General features: G+C 57.5%; 1 protein-coding gene across 2 annotated transcripts in view; it reads right to left on the minus strand.

Moving 5' to 3' along the window:
- Window positions 1–1,967: 1,967 nt before the first annotated feature.
- SLIT1 (slit guidance ligand 1) overlaps window positions 1,968–21,044 on the minus strand; it is a 60,027-nt gene continuing 40,950 nt past the window's right edge. The window contains exons 5-38 of one of the 2 annotated variants that reach the window (XR_010722274.1): window positions 19,196–19,267; window positions 18,984–19,055; window positions 18,507–18,578; window positions 18,023–18,186; window positions 17,478–17,625; window positions 16,899–16,970; window positions 16,591–16,662; window positions 16,413–16,484; window positions 16,147–16,290; window positions 15,832–15,995; window positions 15,694–15,717; window positions 15,130–15,274; window positions 14,923–14,997; window positions 14,550–14,693; window positions 14,148–14,291; window positions 13,865–14,031; window positions 12,673–12,805; window positions 11,515–11,583; window positions 11,054–11,125; window positions 10,765–10,836; window positions 10,398–10,469; window positions 8,744–8,907; window positions 8,299–8,423; window positions 7,990–8,087; window positions 7,198–7,337; window positions 6,771–6,864; window positions 6,458–6,595; window positions 5,831–6,068; window positions 5,613–5,743; window positions 5,367–5,521; window positions 5,008–5,296; window positions 4,425–4,636; window positions 3,701–4,339; window positions 1,968–2,213 (exon numbers count right to left, since the gene is read on the minus strand). Coding sequence is in view for 1 of the 2 variants with exons in the window: in XM_066191081.1 (XP_066047178.1) it covers window positions 4,095–4,339; window positions 4,425–4,636; window positions 5,008–5,296; window positions 5,367–5,521; window positions 5,613–5,743; window positions 5,831–6,068; window positions 6,458–6,595; window positions 6,771–6,864; window positions 7,198–7,337; window positions 7,990–8,087; window positions 8,299–8,423; window positions 8,744–8,907; window positions 10,398–10,469; window positions 10,765–10,836; window positions 11,054–11,125; window positions 11,515–11,583; window positions 12,673–12,805; window positions 13,865–14,031; window positions 14,148–14,291; window positions 14,550–14,693; window positions 14,923–14,997; window positions 15,130–15,274; window positions 15,694–15,717; window positions 15,832–15,995; window positions 16,147–16,290; window positions 16,413–16,484; window positions 16,591–16,662; window positions 16,899–16,970; window positions 17,478–17,625; window positions 18,023–18,186; window positions 18,507–18,578; window positions 18,984–19,055; window positions 19,196–19,267 (4,198 nt within the window). In the remaining variant the exon portion in view is untranslated. Of the gene's footprint in view, window positions 4,340–4,424; window positions 4,637–5,007; window positions 5,297–5,366; window positions 5,522–5,612; window positions 5,744–5,830; window positions 6,069–6,457; window positions 6,596–6,770; window positions 6,865–7,197; window positions 7,338–7,989; window positions 8,088–8,298; window positions 8,424–8,743; window positions 8,908–10,397; window positions 10,470–10,764; window positions 10,837–11,053; window positions 11,126–11,514; window positions 11,584–12,672; window positions 12,806–13,864; window positions 14,032–14,147; window positions 14,292–14,549; window positions 14,694–14,922; window positions 14,998–15,129; window positions 15,275–15,693; window positions 15,718–15,831; window positions 15,996–16,146; window positions 16,291–16,412; window positions 16,485–16,590; window positions 16,663–16,898; window positions 16,971–17,477; window positions 17,626–18,022; window positions 18,187–18,506; window positions 18,579–18,983; window positions 19,056–19,195; window positions 19,268–21,044 lie in introns of both variants that reach the window. The other variant, XM_066191081.1, reaches the window with a different exon arrangement.

Here is a 21,044-nt window from a genome sequence, read left to right on the forward strand (position 1 = left end):
GCCAGCCAGGATGGCTGTTCCCCAGGACAGGGGGCACTGCAAGCAATAAGATTTGTAGTAATAATGTCTGCTTTGATGGCAGGGGCTCTTGGGGCTCAGGGCCAGGTGGGAATAACCCTGCTCCCAGCAGGGGCTCAGTCCAGCATGGCACGTGGAGGGGTCTCTAGACCTGGAGGTACTCAAGGAAGTGTCCCCAGGGATGCAGAAAGTGGGGGATGCTGTCATCCCCAAGGAGCTCCCCCCAAAACCACCGGGGTAGGGTAGGTAATTGCTAGTAGCAAACTCCCACTAGTGAATTACTGCCTCTGTGGGTACAGGTGACCCAAGGGAGCAAACTGCTGTCACTGCTAGTCGTAGGGCCAGCTCCAGAAGGTCATTTGCTCATTTGCTTATCATTCTGCAATTTTAATTCTCCTTCTAGGAGGTTTGAGGTCATTTGGTAATTTTTACTTAAGTGGGTTTAGATTTTTTTTTTTTCTTTGTTAACCCCTTTTTGCCTGGAGGGCTGGCTCTGACCTTCCAGTCCAGCTGTCTGTGTGGGATAGTGTCAGCAGGATCTGCTTTTATGATGGTGGGTCTCTGACTTTGAGGATGGAGTGAGGGGTGCTGCTGGGTCCCAGCCCTGCAGGACCCTTCACCAGTCCCACGCTTCCTTCACCCTCGGAACAGGTGTGTAAAAAAAGAAAAAAAAAAAAAAAACGAAAAAAGGAAACAACACAGTAATTCTTTTCTTAAAATGTAAAACCGTTAAATATTATCTCCACCCTGATGGCAAATGTTTTTCCTTCATCTGTGTCTGCTTCCCTGGGAGAGTTTTGTTTCTCTGTTTGTTTCTATATGGATTTTAGACACTGAGCTGAAATTCCTCCTTTCCGGTACTGTATGTTTGAGCCCAAGCAATGTGAACTGTACAGACCAGCAGTGGGAAGTGGGAGCCGGTGACTGCACCTGGGAGAGTCGTGGCTTGGGACGGCATTCCCAGTCGGTGTAGGGAATGGGAAGTACTGCGCCACAAGTTGGGAAAATGAACTGTCTGCTGTGAATTCTCAGTTGGAAATGTGGAGAGGAGTTTCCATTAGATAATGTTTACATACCTCACCTGACAAACCTTTGAAAGTGTATATATTAAAAAAAAAAGAAAATAAAATTATATTAAGTTGCTTTAAATCAATATGTATAGCTATAAGAGCTGGGTCATTTGAACTTTGAATATGTATCGATTCTCTAAATGTTGACATTTTGTGAACTCTGTGCTCCTGTCTTTTATTTCATCCTAGCCTATGGAAAAAGTTGTGTTCTTGTTCCAGGTAAAAGGTCCCTGACTCAGATCTGAACTCCTCAAGGATTCCCACCACCTTGTTTTCTTTTCTTCCTCACTGTCAATATTCACCCTATGAGCTTTCTAAAGGTCCGTATTTTATTGCAGCTTATTAAACGTTTCTTTGATATCAATGTTTGTTTGGTGTGATAAATGGGGCAGACTGAAGGTGACTGAGTGCATGAGGTAGGGCACAGCAGGCTGGCACCCTCCAAGTGTCACCCCCCTCCCTATGAAGAAGGGATATAAATGCATGTGTGGGGTTTCAGCGCTCCCACACCAGTGCCTGAGCTGTGGCAGACTTGTGTTTGTGGCACCAACAGTGCAATCTCCTGGTCGTCCTGGGGACTGCTGCCCAGGCCCCCTTTACCCTTCCCCAGAGACTTACAAGTGCCCAGTTTCCCCTGGAGCCATTCCATCCCCAAGCAGGCACTGACCCTTCAGTTTCCCACATGCAAGACCTTGGCAGTGATGGCAGCTTTTGCAAGGCATTGCATGGATAACCCCGGCTGCTTGTTCCTGCACCATGGGGGCAATGCTTTGGCCAGAAGTGCTGGCCAGGGCTGCTCCAGGAGTAGGAAATCATCCCCCAAGGCACAACCACCTCTTTCCATCTTGTGCCGCCTCCTCACATACTTAGCAGCTCCCAGGCACCAGCTTCTCCCTTCTGCCCACAGGAAAGAAGAGGCCAAGCCTCTGAATGAATAAATGTCATGTTCACATGGAAGACAACATAGACAATACCAAACATCTCCTAAAACAATACAGCCTCTGCCAGCGGAAGGATGCCCAGTGCCTCCCTCGCCAGCCTAGTACAAACCAGCGTCTTCAATAGTGACACACACAAACCCCACGGGCCAAACAAAGCCACCGTCAATTTCCTGCCCAGTAGCATCTGTAAACAAAAAGAAAACATCATTTGTTGACCCCAAACATATAAAAATACTATAACAAAATGAAATACAAATATATATTAGAATCTGTAAGTATTCTGTATAAAGAGATACTTTAGCGGTTAGCATACAGCAAGAACAGAAACACAACACAACCAAGCCCCGGCTGGGCCACAGGCAAAATGAGACGCATCCCAGCTCCTCTGTGCAGAGGAGCTCCCATGGAGAGGGCATTTGTGGCAGAAACACATCCCTGTGGTGGTGGTGATGCCCTGGATGCCAGTGGTGAGCAGGGATGGTGACAGCACCTGCAGAGCTGGGTGTATCCAGTGGAGGTGCCTGCAGCCTGGCCACAGCTGGCAGTGCAGACCTGAAGCCAAAGTGCTGGAGCGGTGTGATGGAGAGACCCAGGACTGCAGCTCTGGGATGAGTCTGTCCACCAGGGCGATGTGGTGTTTCACTGTCCAGCCATGTGCAGTGTCCCAGCCTGGGCCCCCACTGTCCTTGGCCCCCACACTCGTAGAGGTGATGCTGCTGTGGATATTGGGTGCATGCAGTACCCCGGCAGGAGCTCCCCGTGTGCCCCTGCTCCTACCAGCCCAGCACATGCCCTGGCACTCTGAGCTTTGGAGAGATGCTGGGAATGGGCACTTGAGTCCAAGAGCTGCTGGGTCCTGCCCTGATAGTGATGTTGGCTCCAGGCTTGCAAATTTAGACATCTTCAGCCTCTTCAACTTGGCATGCACAGGACTAAGGCCCCGGTGATGGGCATGGCAAACCTGCATCCCACCTGTCCCAGCAGCCTCTTGCTCCTGCTGGTGGGGTCAGTGGGACATGGGGAACTTTCGCCTAGCTGCAGGCCTGCTCCCCTAGGACAGAGCCTGGAAAAAGGATTTCTGTGCTGCCCTCACACAGCTCCCACCTCTGAGCAGAGCCACCTGGCTGAGCCAGGGGTATTTGGGGTCCTCTCCACAGGAATGGCACAGTGCTGACCCCATGGCACAGGACAGGTTGGCACTAGAACCCTCAGGAACATCTGTGCACTGATGCCTGTCTCTCATTCAGTGTGCCCTGAACTGGCACTGCCCTGGTCCTGCTCCACCAGTGTGGCCCTGATGTGACCACCGTGGGCTGGACCTGTGCATGCTCTGCATGGCTGCAGAGCCCAGCCAGCATGCACAGACTGGGGGTGTCACCAGAGGGTCATGCTGGGGCCATGGAGCTGGGGACGTTATCTGGGGTACTTTGGGCTCCAGCACCCTGCAGGGGAAGAGACCAGGGTTGCTGGAGGAGAGGACAGGAAACCAGGTCTGGGCTCACCAGGACTGCAGGACACTGGCTATACCACGGGGCCTACTGTAAGCCATGGCTTGCCATAGATCACAAGGTTCTGCCAGGTCAGGCCTCCCTCCTCCTGTCCCAGGGACTGGAAAAGCCCTCAGATTTCTGGGCTGATGCAAGGGACTGGGCTGCCAGGGAGGGGACTCACCCAGGATGCAGGCACTGCCCTCCATGGCTGTGGGGCTTTACTGGCAGGGAGACAGAGTGCCACAGGGAGAGGATGGGGCAGCTGGGCAGGGTGCCCACTCCATATCCACACATCTGTGTAGCTGCAGTTCTTAAAAAAATTCTCTATCTACACATTTGCTTTGTTTGTGGGGTTTTTTCCTTTTTTTTCTTTTTTTTCTTTTTTTTTTTTTCTTTTTTTTCTGTTTCCTTCCCAACCTTCTAGATGCACCAGCTCTACCCTCTGCTGGGCTCCTCAGATGCAGCTGCAGTTCGGAGCACCCAGAGAGCAGCACCACGGCTGTAGCGTAAAGTGAAGTCCTTGGCTCAGGGGGGTCTCCCCGCGAGCCCCGCGGCTCTGCAGGGCCGGTGGCTGCTCAGAGGCACTGGCTGCAGCCACACTTGCTGGGCTTCTCCACCTCCTCCACAAAGGTGGAACCGTTGCTGCACTCGAAGGCGTATTTCCTGCGCCGGAGCCGCAGCCCAGTGCAGCAACTGGCGTCAGGGCCGCCGCAGGTCCCCCGGCACTCCACCCAGGCCACCGGCCGCGTCGTCTGGCAGATGGCATAGCCCCGCTGCACCTGGTGGTAGTCCCGCACCGGCTCCCCACGGCACTCTGGCTCTGCGGGATGGTGGAACAGCAGCGGTCAGCCTGGTGTCGTGGCATGGGTCTGCCTTCCCTGGACACCCACCTCCTCAGCACCTACCTTGGTCACAGAGGGCTCCAGTGTAGCCATCATGGCACTCGCAGGTGGGCTGGCCACCTGGGGTGAGGTGGCAGTGGCCATGGACACAGGGCTGGTGGCGGCAGGGGTCGGGTGGTTCGGCAGGCTGGTTGCAGAGCGCACCCTGGTAGCCCTCATGGCACTGGCAACTGTAGGAGAGGGCATCAAGGGGCAGGCAAAGCCCGTGCACACACCTGTGGGCACATGGTGCTGTCAGGACCTGCTGGCGTGGCACGGCATGGCACCAGCATGCACAGCCCACCAGGAGTGAGCATGGTGTGGCCAAGCACCAGCACAGCAACTGGTTTTATTGCACTGCAACTGGTACAGCACCACCTGGTACAATACAGCCGTCGTGGCACAGCACAGGTGTGGCTCTGGCACGGCACCAGCACAGAACAGCCTGGCACAACACAGTGCTAGTAGCGTGGCAGGGCAGTGTCGTGACACGGCACCGCTGTGATGGCACGGGACTGACACGACAGCACCAGGAACCAGCCATAGGGCAGGGTGGGCAGCCGGTGGGAGGGGTGGGTAGGGTAGACAATGGGGCAAGGGCACTCACTTGTGCCCCTGGCAGGGCCCGCCGCGAGGCTGGTCGCAGTGGGGCCCGTCCCAGCCAGGCTCACAGTGGCAGACGGGGCCCTGGGCGCCTGAGGGCTGGCAGATGCCATGCAGGCAGTAGAGCTTGCGGCAGGGCTCGCACCCCGGCACCACCCCTGGCGTCATCCGTGTCTTGGTGAAGTCCTGCAGCTCATTGTTGATGTAGAGGTTGCGGATGCACCCGTGGAAGCTGGTGCCATTGAGAAGCTGCCAGAGGCGGAAGGCGGCCGAGTTGACATCCACAGGCATTCCTGGGGAGAGCAGGACCATCAGCGCACCCAGATGCCCCCCATGCCCTCCATCACCCAGTCCCTGTCCTACCTCCCACGTAGAGGGGAGCCTCACTATTCAGCGTGTAGTGCTTGCCCGAGTTGTCCATGGTCATGGGGCTGCCACCATCGATGGACAGGTTCACCATCTGGTCGAAGGTCACCAGCTCCACAGTGTGGAACTGCCCGTCGTTGATGGTCTCAGCACTGGCAGGGATGGCTGGGTCACTGGGGATGCCCCCAGGCTGATGCAATGGGGGTGGAGGTCCCCAGTGAGTGGGGAAGGGGTGCCAGGTACCTGTAGATGGCTGAGCTCGGGTGGGTGCCAGGGTCATAGCTGACCCTCACATGGCCTTGGTACAGCTCCACAGCCATGTGGTCGCTGTCACCATTGTACAGCAGGATGCCATTGCCTTCAGCAGTGGAGACCTGCCAGAGAGAGAGGTGGGAGCCCACATCCCTGGGGCAGACCCCCAATGCCATCCCTCAATGCCCTCATGCCCCCCCAGCTCTCACCTGAAGGGTGATATTGGCCCGGGGCCAGTCTTGCAGGTCAGTGAATTGCAGGTATGTGTCACGGTCCACAAAGTTGACACTCAGCAGCTTCTCACATTTGGGGCCACCGAAGCCAGGCAGGCACTGGCACAGGGCGCGGGCGCCCCGCTCCACACATGGGGCCCCGTTCTGGCATTCAGCTCGCTCACAGAGGCCAGGCTGGCCGGCGGAGTGGGGCGGCATCTCGCAAAGCTGGCCACTGTGGGGCCAAGGGTGCTGCTGGGCTGAGGGCTGGGGAAGAGCCCTACACCCTGCCCAATGCCCCATAGGGCTCTGACAGCACAGCCCTGATTTGGGGTCCCTGGGGAGGCTCTCCCAGACACTGGCATCAGAGGGATGCCTGGATGCTGAGCTGTGCCCTGGGGTCCCTCCCCAGTGATGCTGGCTCCTCCCAGCCTCCACCCCCAGAGACACACACTCCCAGCCTCACTCCTTCCTCTCACACTGAGGAAGGATGAATGGATGGATGGATGGATGGATGGATGGATGGATGGATGGATGGATGTGGTAGCCAGGACTTGTCCCTTCTGCACAGTGACACATAACCATCCCCACTAGCCCAGGTGTCCCAAGTCTTCCTGGTGGTACCTGTAGCCCTCGGTGCAGAGGCAGGAGTAGCCATTCACCTCATCCAGGCAGCGGGCGTTGTTCTGGCACCGGTGGTCCTGGCAGTCGTCGAAGTCCTCGCTGCAGTTGCTCCCCACATAGCCGGGTGCACATTCACACCTGGGACAGGTGGGGGGCTCGAGGCTGCCCCTTCCTTCCCCCTTGCACCAGTGGGTGCCTGCTCCTCCCCTTGTAACCCCCCCTCTCCATGCCCCCTCACTGCAGTCCCAAAAAGCAAATCTACCCACATCCCTAGACAGCCAGAAAAAAGTGGTTTGCAAAGGAGGGGGCTCACCTTGGCCCCTGGCTGGTGGAGATGCAGGTGGAGTCATGCTGGCAGGGGTTGAGCTCATCTGAGCAGAAATTGGGCAGCTGCTCACAGAATTCCCCTGCAAGGCAGAAGAGGGGGTGCCCAGCAGCTCCAGGACCAGAGGAGCGGCCCCAGCCCCCATGCCAAGCCCACACCTTTCACCCCATGAGCACAGAGTTCTCCTCCCCTGGAGGCAGCTCCTGCCTGAGCCAGGCACTGAGGGTATCCCAGGGTGTGGGGGTTCAGCTGGGTGTACCCAAACTGAAGACAGCTGAGCCCAGAGGCCATGGTGATAGGCACTGAGACAGCAAGCAGAGGAGCTATTTAGCCCTCGTGGGTGGGTAGAAGCACTGGGCACATTCCCATGCCAGGTCAGTGCCATTTAGGGATGGCTAGCCTCCACTCCAGGTACCTGTGTAGTGGGCAGGACAAAGGCAGGTGTAGTTGGTGGCACTGGGCACACAGGAGCCCCCATTCTCGCAGCTGTGCTCCTTGCAGGGGTCACTGGTGGTGTGGCAGCTTGGACCCTCGAAGCCCACTGGGCACAGGCACCTGCCACAGGGTCAGGGCAGTGTCAAGGAGGAAAATTAAATGGAACATTTTGGGATGACTCCCCCAAAATGACCAGCACAGGACCTTGGCAAATAGCTGGGTTTGGTGTCCTCCTGTCAAACACTGGGCACAGGGGTGGGTGGCAGCACAGCCTGCCCGAGGATGCTGTGTTGCCACGACAACAGGCTGAGAGGCCTCTCAGCACAGGGTGGGGCTGCACAGCCTACCTCCTCACCCCCAGCCTGCCAACTATTTTCAGCTCCTTATTGCAGCCTGATTCCCAGAATGGCCTAAAGCATTCAGGGCAGTGAGGGTTGTGTGAGGGTAAGGCAGCCCCGCAGGGAGCAGCAGACTCCAGAAGCACAGCAGCCAGCCCCAGTCCCAAACCCCTCTATCTCCCCCTGCCTCCTGTGGTGACGGTACCCTCCTCTCCCCCACTGACCTCAGCACAGGAGTCTTTTGGGCTGGGGGGCATGGGGAAGAGGAGTCAGACAACATGAGCTGGAGCTCCCATTCAAATGCAATATCCCAGCTATATGCCCAAGGGAGCATGCAAGAGGAAAGGAAGTATCGGAACTTCTCTCCATGGGATGCCAGGGTCCCGTGCTACTGCCCAAACACCACTTTTCATCAGTTCCTGTCCAGCACTCACCTGAACCCAGCTCCTTCCCCCTCCTGAGGCTGGCAGGTCCCCCCATTGGCACAGGGGTTGGAGGAGCAGCCACTGAGTGCCACCTCGCAGTCCCTGCCCTGGGGAAGGATGGAAAGGTGGGAGGGAGGAGGGTGCCTCAGCACCTGCCCAGCTCTCCCCATCCCACTCAGCAGGATGCTGTGGCACACAGGGAGGGCAGGCGGTCCCACAGGCAGCAAGCCTCAGGGGCATGGCAGAGGCTCTGCTCTGTTCCCCTGTCCTCTGCAGGGACACATCCCCACGCACTGGGGACCCCTGGGACTAGGGTACCTTGTAGCCATTGGGACAGGCACAGCGGTAGGAGCCAAGGGGGTCATTGTGGCAGGTGCCCTGATTCTGACAGGGGCTGGAGAGGCAGGGGTTGCACTTGGCCTGGACGCTCAGGGCAGGTGGGCCTGTGGGATGGGAGGCATGGAGATGACCGTCAGTGTGAGGAGCGATGGGGACGTGTCCTTTTGTGGGCACCTGGGGTTGCTCCCCAGAGCCTCTGGGGTTGCTGGGAGCAGAGCCTCTCCAAGGGGCTTTGCACCAGGCAATGGGACAGCCACAGGTTTGCTCAGTCACTGGGGACGTGCCACCAGTCAGGTAAGAGGATGGAAGCAACCTGGTCCCCCTCCTCCACAGGGCAGCTCAACAGACAAAATCCTGGAGCCAAAGCATCGCTCTGCTTGGTGCCCAGAGGAGGGTACAGATAGACAGCATGGGCACCTCTCACCTTGGCACTCAAATTTCTTGGCAGGGGTGGTGAGCAGCAGCTTTCCTTCCATGTCGGGGGGCCCAGCGCAGCGGGCAATGCCTGGCTCCTTGTACCCCGTCTTGACCCAGCTGGAGAGCCAGCGCAGGTTGCAACTGCAGTACAGGGGGTTGGCCCCGATGGCTCTGCACGAGGAGAGAGGCAAAATTGCACCTGCTGCCACACAGAGGGAACTGGGCACAACTCTGTCACTTGACGAGGATGCCACATGATGGGCAAACCAGTGCTCCTCCATTTCTGAACCCGCCAGAGGTGCTGTCCACAATGGGAGGACTGGGACACAGAGCCCCACAACGCTGTCCAGTTACACCACCCTGCTGCCAGACCCACGGCCCGTCCAGTGCTCCGTGCTCTGCCCTGGGGCTCTCCTCCACTGCCCACACAGAAATTCTTGGCAGTCCTTCTCCAGAACACAGGCAAAGCTGCCTGGGGCCAGCAAACTGGACAAAGTACCTTGAGGCCATGCAGAAACAACAGGACCTGCACGGGAGCTGCAGGGCCAGCCCCAGCTTTGCTGCACAAGCCTGCAGGACAGAGACACAGGAATAGGCTGGTGGGAATGAGCAGTGGGTCACGGCCAGGGCTTGTGCAGACAGCATTGGGGGAAAGCAGGGAATTGCTCTGGGAAAGAAGGAGCCTGGAGGGTTGTTCTGCTCCACAGAAGAGAAGGATATGGAAGCAGAGGAGGATGTGGAAGGTGGAGGGCCTGGATGTCTCTGAATCTCCCTTGACTGCAAAGGTCAGCAGTGATGGAGGGCTGGTGTGACCAACACATGTGACAAAAGGAGATGGCAGCCCAGAGAGCAGGCAGTAGGGACAGCAGATCTGCTGGGGCTGACTAACCTGGTCCTACAGCACCTGCAGCACCGGCTGTGACACAGCTCAGCCTGTGGGAACTGGCAGTGCCAGCTGTCTGCAGTGAAAGCAGCATGGCCAAGGGAAACTGGAGCACAGAAAGCAGCGTTGCTCCCCAAAAAACAAGGAGGCCACGACTGGGTATCAAACTGCTCTTTGCAGACTAAAGGAACAGCCTGAGACGCCCAGGATACCAGGAGAAGGCAGCTGGGAAGAGTTTAGTTAGGAGACAGGGAGAGCACCAAAAAGACACTGAGCAAAGTTACATCCTGGCCCCGGGTGGTGGGTATAGGGCAATGCTCCTGGCCTGCAGGCTCACTCAAAGAGCAGCTGAAACACCACCACTGGCAGGAGGACACCTGATGACAGATTAGGGGGCTGTTGTGGGTAAGTGCACTGGCAAAAGGCTAACAACACCCTGGTGTGTGTCAGAGCAGCCCTTGCCAACCCACAGCTGTGACACTACTTTGCATGGCTTGGCCTACATCTTGGGGGACCCCAGAGATTTGATGGGTTGGGGAAGGACCCCACACCACATCCACCTAAGACCATAGGGACATCCCAGCAGCACTGGCAGACTCAGCTGTACACCTGGATCTGAGCCTGAGCATGGGCAGCAGGTCACAGCACTATCCAACAAATTATGTCACAGGTACCAGCCCAGAGAAGAGGGGAGAAGGCAGGTCACCCTTCAGAGAAGCCAAGGTCTATGGAGCCTGCATCCAGCCCTGAGCCCTGAGGCGTGGGAGAAGATACTCACAGGTGGGACAGGGAGGTGACATCTGCGAAGATGCCCTCGGGGAGGCTGGAAATGTCATTGCCATGGAGAGACCTGCAGAGAACAGAAGGTCCTGCAATGCCCAGGACTCCAAGGTGGGCAGCAAGGACTGTGGCCCCATCCCACAGGTCCAGGTGTGGGTGGCAGAGCTAGACACCACCACATTGTCACTGTTGCAAATGCACCACCTGCTGTGAGAGCAGACGAACCTTCCTGTGCTCCTCCTGCAGCCTCTACCTGCCCATCTGCATGCACCCAGCTCCAAGTGGGCACAGGGGACACAGGGACATGGACAGCAGCAGCGAAGGGGCCAAGCAGGGCTGTGAGTAGGCTTTGGGCAGGTACTTACAGCAGCCGCAGGGAGCGGAGGCCCTCGAAAGCCAGAGGAGGGATGCACTGCAGGGAGTTGTAGCTGAGGATCCTGTGGAAGGGAAGCAGGCAACACAGCTGTGTGTGTCGCAAGGAACACACCCTGGGCTACACACTGCCCGTGCTGCATCTCAAACCACAGCTTCACCCAGGCAGAGGGTGGAGACCCTGGTATCCCCAGCACCCCCCAGTCTTCAGGGTCCCCCAGAACAGCCCGCACAGCTCAGCTGGGCTGCAGCCCAGTGTGGCACCGCAGGGACCTCACTTACAGGGTGGTGAGCTGGCTCATGTTGGTGAAGGACGAGTTGCTCAGGGAGCTGATCTTGTTGTTGCTCAGATCTCTGGAAAACAGAAACCCCAGGGCTTGAAGCCAGATGGGCCCTGTCCCCTCTCACTGCTCCCCAGCCTGCTCAGCTGCAGTGGGGTGTAAACAGCAGCACAGCACAGCCTCCAAGGGAGCAGCAGGGCTGTCACACAAGGTGATGGCAGCAATGCCACTTGTCCCCTCTCTGTTCCGTGCCCGGCACCAGGTGGTGAGCAGCCAGAGGCTGAGCATCACTGCCAGTCAGTTGTGTTCCAGAGCAGAGGGGGGACACAGAGGGATGTCAGGGGTCCCTGCACACTGCCAGACCCCTCCTCAGGATCACACACCATGGAGACAGCCCCTGCCCTCACCCACAAGTTCCAGCAGTGCCTCCAGCTGCCTGGGTTCCTGCTCCTGGCTACTTACACAAGCTGCAGATACTTGAAGGTAGAGAGTTGCCCCGGGACCTGAGTGAACTGATTTCCATCCAGGTAGCTGCAAGGGAGAACAAAAGCACCTTGGAGTGACTGAGAAGCAGGAGATCCCTCCCTCTTCCCCCTCTTTCTCCTGTGCACCACTGCGGACTACAGGCTTCAAGAAGCATCTTTAGCATCACCTCCCTCCTGCACCCAGAGCTCAAGGGGCTTTCAGGGGACTCCTGGGCTGGCAGGGGAGCTAGTGTGTGAGTGCATGAGCACACCAGAGTTTGCAGGCATGTCCCTGGGGACACTCTCCCCGCAGCCTACGTGTGCAGGCACAGCCAGCAATGTGCCACGTTTACACATCTGATGGGAGCGTGGGAGGCTGTAACCATTCCCAAGGCATGTGTGAGAATGTGAGAGATGGCGCAGGATGCAGAGAGGAGGAGTGTGCAAGACAGTGGAGGGGGCTGCAGGGGTGGTATGCATATATACAAGTGCCCAACCAGTGCCTGCACCCCCTGCACACAGGACTTGCTGTCACCCCTCAACCCAGATGTATACAGAGCCCCTTTCATGGCGATGGGCATCACAGAGCCTGCACATCCAGCTCCAGCATGGCTGCATGGCTATCTCCTTGACACCCACACTGATGGGTGCCGGACTCCAAGCAAACTACATCCCATTGCCCATGTGCTTGAGGCCGGTGCTGCCAAGGCATCCCTGCAGCTGTGGTGAGAGGGAATGGCAAAGACAGGGTGCCCCTGTCCCTGCTGCAGATGGCAGGCTCCTGGGAACCACCGAGCCCTGAGCTGCATGGCTGCACGGGGACCACAGCTGCAGGGGGTGGTTGTCCCTCACTGTCCCCTCTCAAGGGCCAAACACAAGGGTCTCAGTTGCTGGGTGACAACACCTCTTGCACAATACCCCCGATAGCCCTGAATCATCAGAGAGACTTTTGCTGAGACACTTGCTGGTGTTGGGGCTGGACAGGATACCTTGGATGGGTGGGGTCCTACTCCCACTACCAGGCCAGGATGGGGTCGTGGGGAGGAGCCCAGGAGTCTCTGCCCTGACACCTGCAACCCCACAGCAGAGGCCCCTCACCCAGAGTAAAGCTGATGAAGGGTTAGAAGGAGAGCTTGGGTACTTGCCCACTACTCACAGCTCTGTGACATTCTTGGGGATCCCCTTGGGCAGGGCCTTGAGGTGCTTGTTGCTGCAGCGGACAACCGTGTCGAGGCAGGTGCATTCCTGAGGGCACTGGGGCCGGGGGATGCAGCTGGTCTCCTCCTTACCTGCACCGGGCATGGAAAGCCACCAGGTCACCAGGGTCCAGCCCTTGGGCACTGTGTGAGGCCACATTCAATGCCTCATGCTTGCCTAGGATGGCTCCCCTCCCATGCCAACCATCTTCCCCTGCCTCCAAAGCAGGGTGCTGCAGGCAATAGCAGTCAGGAGTTAGCAGTGCAGGAATTGCTCCTGCACCCAGAAGTTGCCTGCCCCACTGGTGTGGATACAACCACCCAGCTCAGGGCTGCTGATTTTCACCATTTTCATGCAAAAATGCAGTCATAGGGAAAACATAGGTAAGGGCACAGAAGAAGGGGCTCAGCCCTGCAAATCCTCCTGAAACAACCTCCATCTCCCAGACACAGGTTAGATGAAGTGGAGCCTATGCTGAGCAGCCAGAGGAGCTGGCATTCCTCCCCCTCCCTGCCATGATGCTGGAATCCTGTGGGAAAGGCATCTCTGGGACAACCGTACGCTATCTCGCACTGCTAGGAAAGGCACAGGATGCAACCCTTCAGACTTTGATGTGGTGGAGGAGGGAAAGCAGAAGAAAGGATGATTTGTTTGTAAATATTTTCCAGAGGGCTCAAAAGCTGCTCTAAATTAAAAAAAAAAAAACATAAAAAGAGGTTTTACTCCCCACGCACACTCCCCGTCTGCTCCATCTGCCCACTGCCAGCTCCGGTGCATGTGCAAGGCTGAGAAGGGAAAGCGGGAAGGAGCAGGATGAATCCCAGTGGGCTTTGCCTCCACATCTGCTGCTGTCAGCCCCTAGGGCACAGCGTTTGCCAGCATGGACCCACCTACATACAAGAGCCCCAAGGTGCAGCGGGTGCAAACTCCTCTTCTGGCTTCAGAGTGGATATGTGAGTGCCCAAGGGCTGGGAACCAGGAAGGGAAACTTTCGTATCCTTAGGAGAGGGCATTCATGGGGCCCCCTGAGCTACATTGCCACAGGCACATCCTGGCAGCAAGGATGGTGCTGGGACAAGGAGCATGGTGTCATCCTGGGAGGAGCAGCCTGGTCTCCCCTCACCCTTGGTGCTGCAGGGCCCATGAGTTACCTTCCTCACACCTGAAGTCAGGAAAAGCCACATCCTGGAGCGGGATCTGCCGGAGGAAGTCAGGGTTTTGGCACCGAGGGTTCCCTGTCACGATCTTCCTCTTGCGCAGCCAGTCCCCCAGCCAGGCCAGCTGGCAGTTGCAGTTGAAGGGGTTGGCAAGCAGGTTCCTGCACATTCGAAAGAGCACAAGGGCAGCACCTGAACAACCACCAGGCAAGTGGACCTGCAGCCCTCTGATGCAAGGCAGACAGGCTGGGGGCATCCCCTGGGGCCCAGGACATACAGTGTGGAGAGGGACTGCAGTGTGTCAAAGGCACCAGGTGCAATTGTGCTGATCTGGTTGTCGTACAGGGAGAGCAGGCGGACGTTGCGCAGCCCTGTGAAGCTGTCGTTGTGGATGCAGCTAATGCGGTTGTTCCTCAGCATCCTGCACAGGGAAGAGAACAAAGGCACCTACAACACAGGCAGGCACCACGGGGGAAACCCACCTTAGCAGTGCTCAGGCTGTGCCCACCTCAGTGCTGGGCAGCAAAATGAGCCTGAGCAAGTCCCTGAGCAGCAAAAACCTGCCCCCCCAGCACTGGATACAGCCAGCTGGTGAGCAAGGCATCCTGAGCTGGCCCTGCAGGGAGGCAAGGAGTAAGGACGTCCCCATCCGGGTGCTCATGGAGGGGAAGGGACTCACAGTGTCCTCAGCCCGTCCAGGCCCCTGAACATGCCACTCCGCACAGACTCCAGCTGGTTGACAGTGAGGTGCAGCTCGTTGACAGAGGATGCCCCCTCAAATGCCCCATCCTCGATCTCCGACACCTTGTTGTTGCTGAGGTTGCTGTGAAGAGGGAAAAGCAGGCTGGGATGAGGGCTCTGCCATCACCCTCATCCTGAACTCTGCCTTCCCCAGATCTCACTAAGCACCCCGTGATGCCAGTCCCTCAGAGGACCCTCAGGTTGGGACATACCCTCCATTTCACGCCCCAGTCTGCCCTGGCATCACGACCCCCAGGTGCCTTCCCAGCCCTTGGGCACTCCTGACATGGCTGTGCCTGCCCAATACTCACATTTTCTTCAGATGTGGGAGTTTCTTGAAAATGCCAGTGGCCTCCAGGATGGAGATTTCGTTGTTGTTCAGGCGCCTGGAGTGGGCAGCAGGGAGGTCAGGAGATGGCTGCGAAGTGCCTGGTACAGCCCAAACCCCGAGCCAAACCCCAGTGCCAGCAAGGTGCCTGCTGCAGGAGGGAAGGCAGAGTGAGAGAGAAGACTCTTACAGCTCAGCTGTGGACTGCGGGATGCGATCTGGGATCTTGGTGAGTTTCAGGTTGGAGCACTCGACCACACCAGATTCACAGCGGCATTTTGGGGGGCAGATCACATCACTGTTGCATTCACTGTTCAGATGGTAATCCTCTGTCCCTGTGTGATGGTGAAGGCAGCGTGGGCTCCCACAGGCAGAGGCACAGGGGACTGCTCCTCTCCCCCACTGATCTCATTTTCTTCTCCAGCTCCCCTCATTCCAGCCCCTGTGCACATATTACTCTCCTCCATGCCCAAAGCAGCTTATCTACAGAGATATTTGTCCTGGGTACACGGGTCACTGCACTGCCAACCACCCTTCAGCAAACAGAGCTGGACCCTGGGGAGACCTCTGTGCCCATCCAGGTAACAGCACGATGGGAGATGCCACGGCACATCCTGGTACCCAGCACGTGAGAAATGAAGCATGGTTCTGCTGGGCCAGAGCACGGGGCTCTGGCACAACATCCCTGCAGGCAGCCTGGCCAAAAGGGCACCATGCACACCCCCATGCACATGTGTGTGGCTCCTCTGCTCACCTGGGATGAAATACTGCTCTTTGGCTGCAAAAAAAAGAAAGCACATCAGCCCTCTGAGCACACAGAGACCAGGCTGTGACAGGGCCGAGGACAGCCATGCCGCAGGACGCCTGTGGCAGGGCTGGGGACAGCTCTCACCCGAGCAGCGGAACTTCTTGCTCTTGATCTGGCCGATGCGCTTGTTGGCCAAGCGCCGGGGGCTGGCACAGCGGGCTCCGCTGGTCTCCACGGGGTTGGCACGGAGGAAATCCGCCAGCCACTTCAGGTTGCAGTCACAGATGAAAGGGTTCTGGGCCAGGTGCCTGTGCCAGGGACAGCAGGTGATACACTGCCAGGGACAGTGGGTGACACACCACCAGGAGCAGTGGGTGATCACCACCAGCTCCAGCCCTGGAGATGCTTTACCCCCAGAGGCTCGCCTGCCCAGGCATGGGAGCTGGTGTGGACACTCACAGAGTCTGGATGGCCCGCAGGGAGGTGAACGTGCCTTTGGCCAGGCTCTGGATCTTGTTGTCATAGAGTGAGAGCAGTGAGAGGTTCTGCAGGTCCTGGAAGGCATCTGCCCGTACACAGTTGATCTTGTTGGCATTGAGAAGCCTGGCAGGGAGGGAAAGACTTGAGTCTGGGGACACCCCTTCCCTGCACCATGGGTGCTAGGGACTTCAGTCCTGCTTCCCTATGTCCCTGAAAAGCATCCCACACAGCCACTGGTGACTTACAGCAGCTGCAGGGCAAAAAGTCCTCCAAAGACACCTTTAGGCAGGTCTGTGATCTTGTTGCCATACAGCACCCTGGGAAAAAAAGGCTGGTGTGAGACAGTTGGGGGGGAGTGGTGTGGGCCATGGTTAAGGGGTACAGCATCCACCCCATCCCACCCACACCAGGGTACGCACTTACAAGGAGTTCAGGGAGCGCAGCCCCTGGAAGGCGTCAGGGGCAATCTCCGAGATCTGGTTGTTGCTCAGGTCTCTGAAACCCAAAGGGAGAAGGTGGCCTGGTCCCCTCTTCTCTTGTCCCAGGTCCTCATCCTTCTGCTAGTTCCAGGGGACCACCCCCGACATCCAATATACAGAGCTGGGGTTATCCAAGACCCCCTCCCAGTGCTGCCATACGGGGCACCCGTGTCACAGCAGGTGCCCCATGTCTGTCAGCTCTCAGCAGTGGCCAGCAGGGTGAAGGGTGGTCAGGGTGAGCTGCACACTTACATCCTCCGCAGCTTCTTGTAGGGTGAGAAGGCTCCTGGGGGGATGGACTTGATCCCATTGAGTTCCAGACGTCTGCAAAGAGAATAGGGAGAGATGAGGGCTCTAGGGCTGGCCAAATCCCAGAACCCCATTGACAGAGCTGGGCCTGCAGAACCCCTAAGGTCGCAGTAAGTTACCCCACAGGAGCGGAAATATTCTGCCCAGAGACAACTTGCATCCTATGGCTGGGGCTTTCTCCAAGAGGGAGCGGTGCCATGACTGGGGGAACCGTAGTGGCTGGGGTGGAAGAGGCACCTCTCCTCCCCAGCACCTCAGGTTTGGGGGTGCCTGCTGCCTCCCACATGCTTTGTGGGCCATCCCAGCAGGGGCTTTGCACCATAATTGGATTCCTCTAAGGAGATTACTTCTCTATTTACATTTTTAATGCAGTTAAATCCAGGGCTAAATCTGGGCAGTGTGCAAGAGGGGCAAGGAAGGCCTGCTGCCCTGCGGAGTGGCAGAGCTGCACGGCCTGCTCCTGTGTACCCAGTGTCCTGAGCCACCCAGAGCCCGCTGGTGACAGTGCGGGGCCATACTCACATCTCTGTCATGGTCTCTGGCAGGTTGGCGGGGATGGCCGTCAGCCCCTTGCCCCGACAGTCCACAATGCCATTGCTGCAAGTGCACATAGCTGGGCAGGAGCCAGAGGACAAGCTGCAGAGCTGGGCATGTGCTGAGTCCATTTGTCCTGCCAGGGAAGCAGCCAGAATTGGAATTGCAAAGAGCTGAGTCAGGCCAGAATGTGGCAGCACCCTGAAGAAGGGACTCTGGTGACAGCTCAGCATCCAGGGACAGTTCATGGCACCCTTGAGCAGGTGCATAAGCTCTTATAGTGCACCCCAACCCCCTGCAAAATCTCCAAAGGCACAGACTGATGTACTGTCACACTGATAGGGTGGCATTGTCCCCATATTGTCCCCACACCAAGGACTGTGCTGACCTGAGATGAAATGACAGCATGGGTTCTGAGGCCCTGAGCTGGGGCACACGGCAGGGAGTGGCGATGGGCTGCATTGGTGGCACAAGCCTTGTTTCCCTGGCCCATGTCCCTGCCCTGGCACCCACCACCTCCCCTGCGCCCTCACCAGAGCAGCTGAACTCGTTCTTTTGGATCTCAGCCATGTTGAGGCCACGAAGCTGGGCAGGAGCAGCGCACTGGGTGAAGAGCCCGATGGTGGGGCGCTGGCGCAGCCACTGTGAGAGCCAGGCCAGGTGGCAGTCGCAGAAGAGATGGTTGGAATGCAGGCGGCTGCAGGCGGATGGATGGAGCAGTCAGCAGCCACAGGACAGCTCCTGCCCACCCCACTGCCCTCTGAATAGCCCAGCCTGCCTCATCCCAAAGGCTGGGGGGATTCAGAGGGAGACACAGAGGACAAGAGCATCTGTGACAGTTGCCAAGGCCACTTTGCTTGGCAGTACTTGGGGATGCTCTGCAGGGGCGTCCCCTCCATTCCATCGCCATGGTGCTGTCCCAGCACTATTGAGCTACCAGCACCAGCAGCAGAGCTGGGGACATCTCACTCTAGCCTAGGAGGCCACTCCCACCACCACCACAGCCCTGGCACTCACAACGTCCGCAACTTGGGCATGTGATTGAAGCTGGACACAGGAATTGAAGTGATATTGTTGTTATTCAGGGTCCTGCAGGAAGACAAAGAAGGGCAGGTCAGGGCAGACAAGCTGTAAATAGGAACATGAGATGGTCGAGGTGGCACTAACCCCTGGGAGCAACCTAGCACAGAGTGAATGAATGGAGAACTACAGGCTGGGGACAGCCCAAACGCCCAGCGGGACTTGCTGTCCTTTCCAGGCTTCTCCTCTCCACAGCCACTGGTACCCAGGTGGCCCCCTGGGGCACAATCAATCACTGGAGCACAGCCCTGCAGCAGCTCTACCAGAACCCTGGTCAGCCCCTGCTCAAGCCAAGGGAGAAATGGCATGCTGGGAATGTCCCTGCAGCATCCCAGTGAGTGGGGACACCCGAGGACACCCTCATCCTGCACGAGGTTGCAGACTGGAGGCTCCAGCCTGTCCCCAGTCACTTACAGGACCTCCAGTCCCCGCAAGGCACGGAAAGCCCCATCCTCAATGCAGCTGATCTGGTTCTTGTCCAGTTGCCTGCAAGAGAAAGGGATAAAAAGGGAGAATTGTTGGGACAGCCCAGGCAGAGAGCAAGCAGTGCTACTGATCACTTCTGCTGCCTACTGCCACTGGACCTGACCCCAAACTCCCTCATGCCCAACACTGCCAGGACTCACAGGTTCTTGAGGTCGGTGGCCCCACGGAATGCTTTCCTGGGGATGGCCTGGATGAAGTTCTCACTCAGATCCCTGCAGAAGAAAGAGGCAAGAAGACAAATGGGCAGTGCCTGCAAAGCGTGATGTCCCATGGGAGCAGGGCATCCACAGGCAGGGGCATGCCCCAGCACTCAGTGATCCCTCAGGGATTCAGACAAACTAATTTGGCTTCAGGTCCTTGGCTGACCACTGTTCTGCTGTCCTGAGGCAAGTGCGGCTCTATCTATGGTGGCTCAAAGTGACTGGGGCTCCCTGGGCACTGCAGTCCCTGGCTCTGACAAGCAGAGCTGACTGGCACAGCTCTGGGAAAACCCTCCACACTTAAATACTCTCTGACTGCTATAATTACAGGTCCCTGCTGATTAACTGGTAATTACACTTAGTGGCTCCAGGAGGCATTCCCATGGAGCCTGACCTGCACTTCAGAGGGCACAAATAATCAGGTCATTATTTACTTCATCACTGCAGGGTACTGTCTGTGTAATCACCTGCTCTGCAATGCCAGGGCATGCCAAGCCAGCAAGGGTTCTGTGTTGCAGGGCTGACAGCAGGTCAGATCTCCCACCATGTCTGGGCTGGCTTTTAAAGACCATGAAGACCACAAATCTCACTGCAAGTAGGGTCTGGATGGACTGGCTCAGCTGTGGGAAGACCTGGGGTTTTTTATTTATTCTCCCTGGCTCCCAAACAGCCATTCCCTCTCCCACCCTAATAGGCAGCAGCTCCTCTGAATTTGCCTGGCAACTGCATTGCCTGCTCCCATCCCGGGGTGCCAGCACAGTCTTGCTCCAGCCACCCCTGGGGCAGGAGGTCAAGTTTCCATCTCCTTCCTGGCAAAGGGAAACTGAGGCACAACATAGCAATTTCCCTATGCAAGTCCATGGGTGAATGAGGAGGAGGACCAGATTAAATGTCTCCAGAATTACACAGGCCACACAGACACCCCCACCCCAGGCCCAGGAGGTGGTTTAGGGTGTCCATGGATGTCAACATTTCACACATAGTGCTCACCAGCTCTGCTTCAACATAACAAAGCCTGTTTGCTATTGATACCTTACAGTTGGACTGGGTCAGGATGGAGGCACAGCATCCACGTTCCTCCCCATGCCCTCATTTCCTCCAAAGAGTGGGCTCAATAAATGGGCACAAGCTGCTTGCAAACCACCTGGAGGTCTCCAAACTGGGACTTCACCCTGGCTGAAAGCTTCACTGTCACAATGAGGAAATGTTCCCCGAGGGAAGCACCAGCATTACTTGCACAGATGCATTAGGAAAGGGAAAACAAAAGGACAGTGGGCTTGCCTAGCCCTCCAGTGGGATGCCTGGCCACCAAGGAGATGCTGTACAGTCCCAGTGCGACGCACCAGCCCCTGCCCCCTGCACAACTTGTGCATCACTCTGGGTCGTTCCTGGGAAACCAAACCCTGCTGGCAAAGCAGCATTGCTGGGGCAGTGGAAGGGAGATGCCACCCGAGGAACTGCCCGGGCCTCTGGAGAAGGACAAGCCCAGCTCCTCTGCGAGCAGCGGGCGCAGTTTCGCAGCAACCCACGTGGCGGCACTGCCAGGCTGCCCTGCCTGTTAGTGCTGCCTGCCCTGTTCGTTTTGCCTGCCCTGTTTGCACTGCGCGGCCTGTTTGCACTGCCTGCCCTGACTGTGCCAGCTATTCCTAGAACTCCGGCCAGACCCACCCACGAGGCATCAGGGTCCCCTCACCCTCTCCCCAAAGGGAAAGGATCAGACACGTGCAGCAGTCTCCAGTTCCCTAGCACTCCTTCAAATACAAACATCTTCTCATACTAGCCTGGGGAC

Source organism: Chamaea fasciata, unplaced genomic scaffold, assembly GCF_029207755.1.
Source record: "Chamaea fasciata isolate MVZ Bird 193981 ecotype frontalis unplaced genomic scaffold, bChaFas1.0.hap1 SCAF_9, whole genome shotgun sequence".
Lineage (NCBI taxonomy): Eukaryota > Metazoa > Chordata > Aves > Passeriformes > Sylviidae > Chamaea > Chamaea fasciata.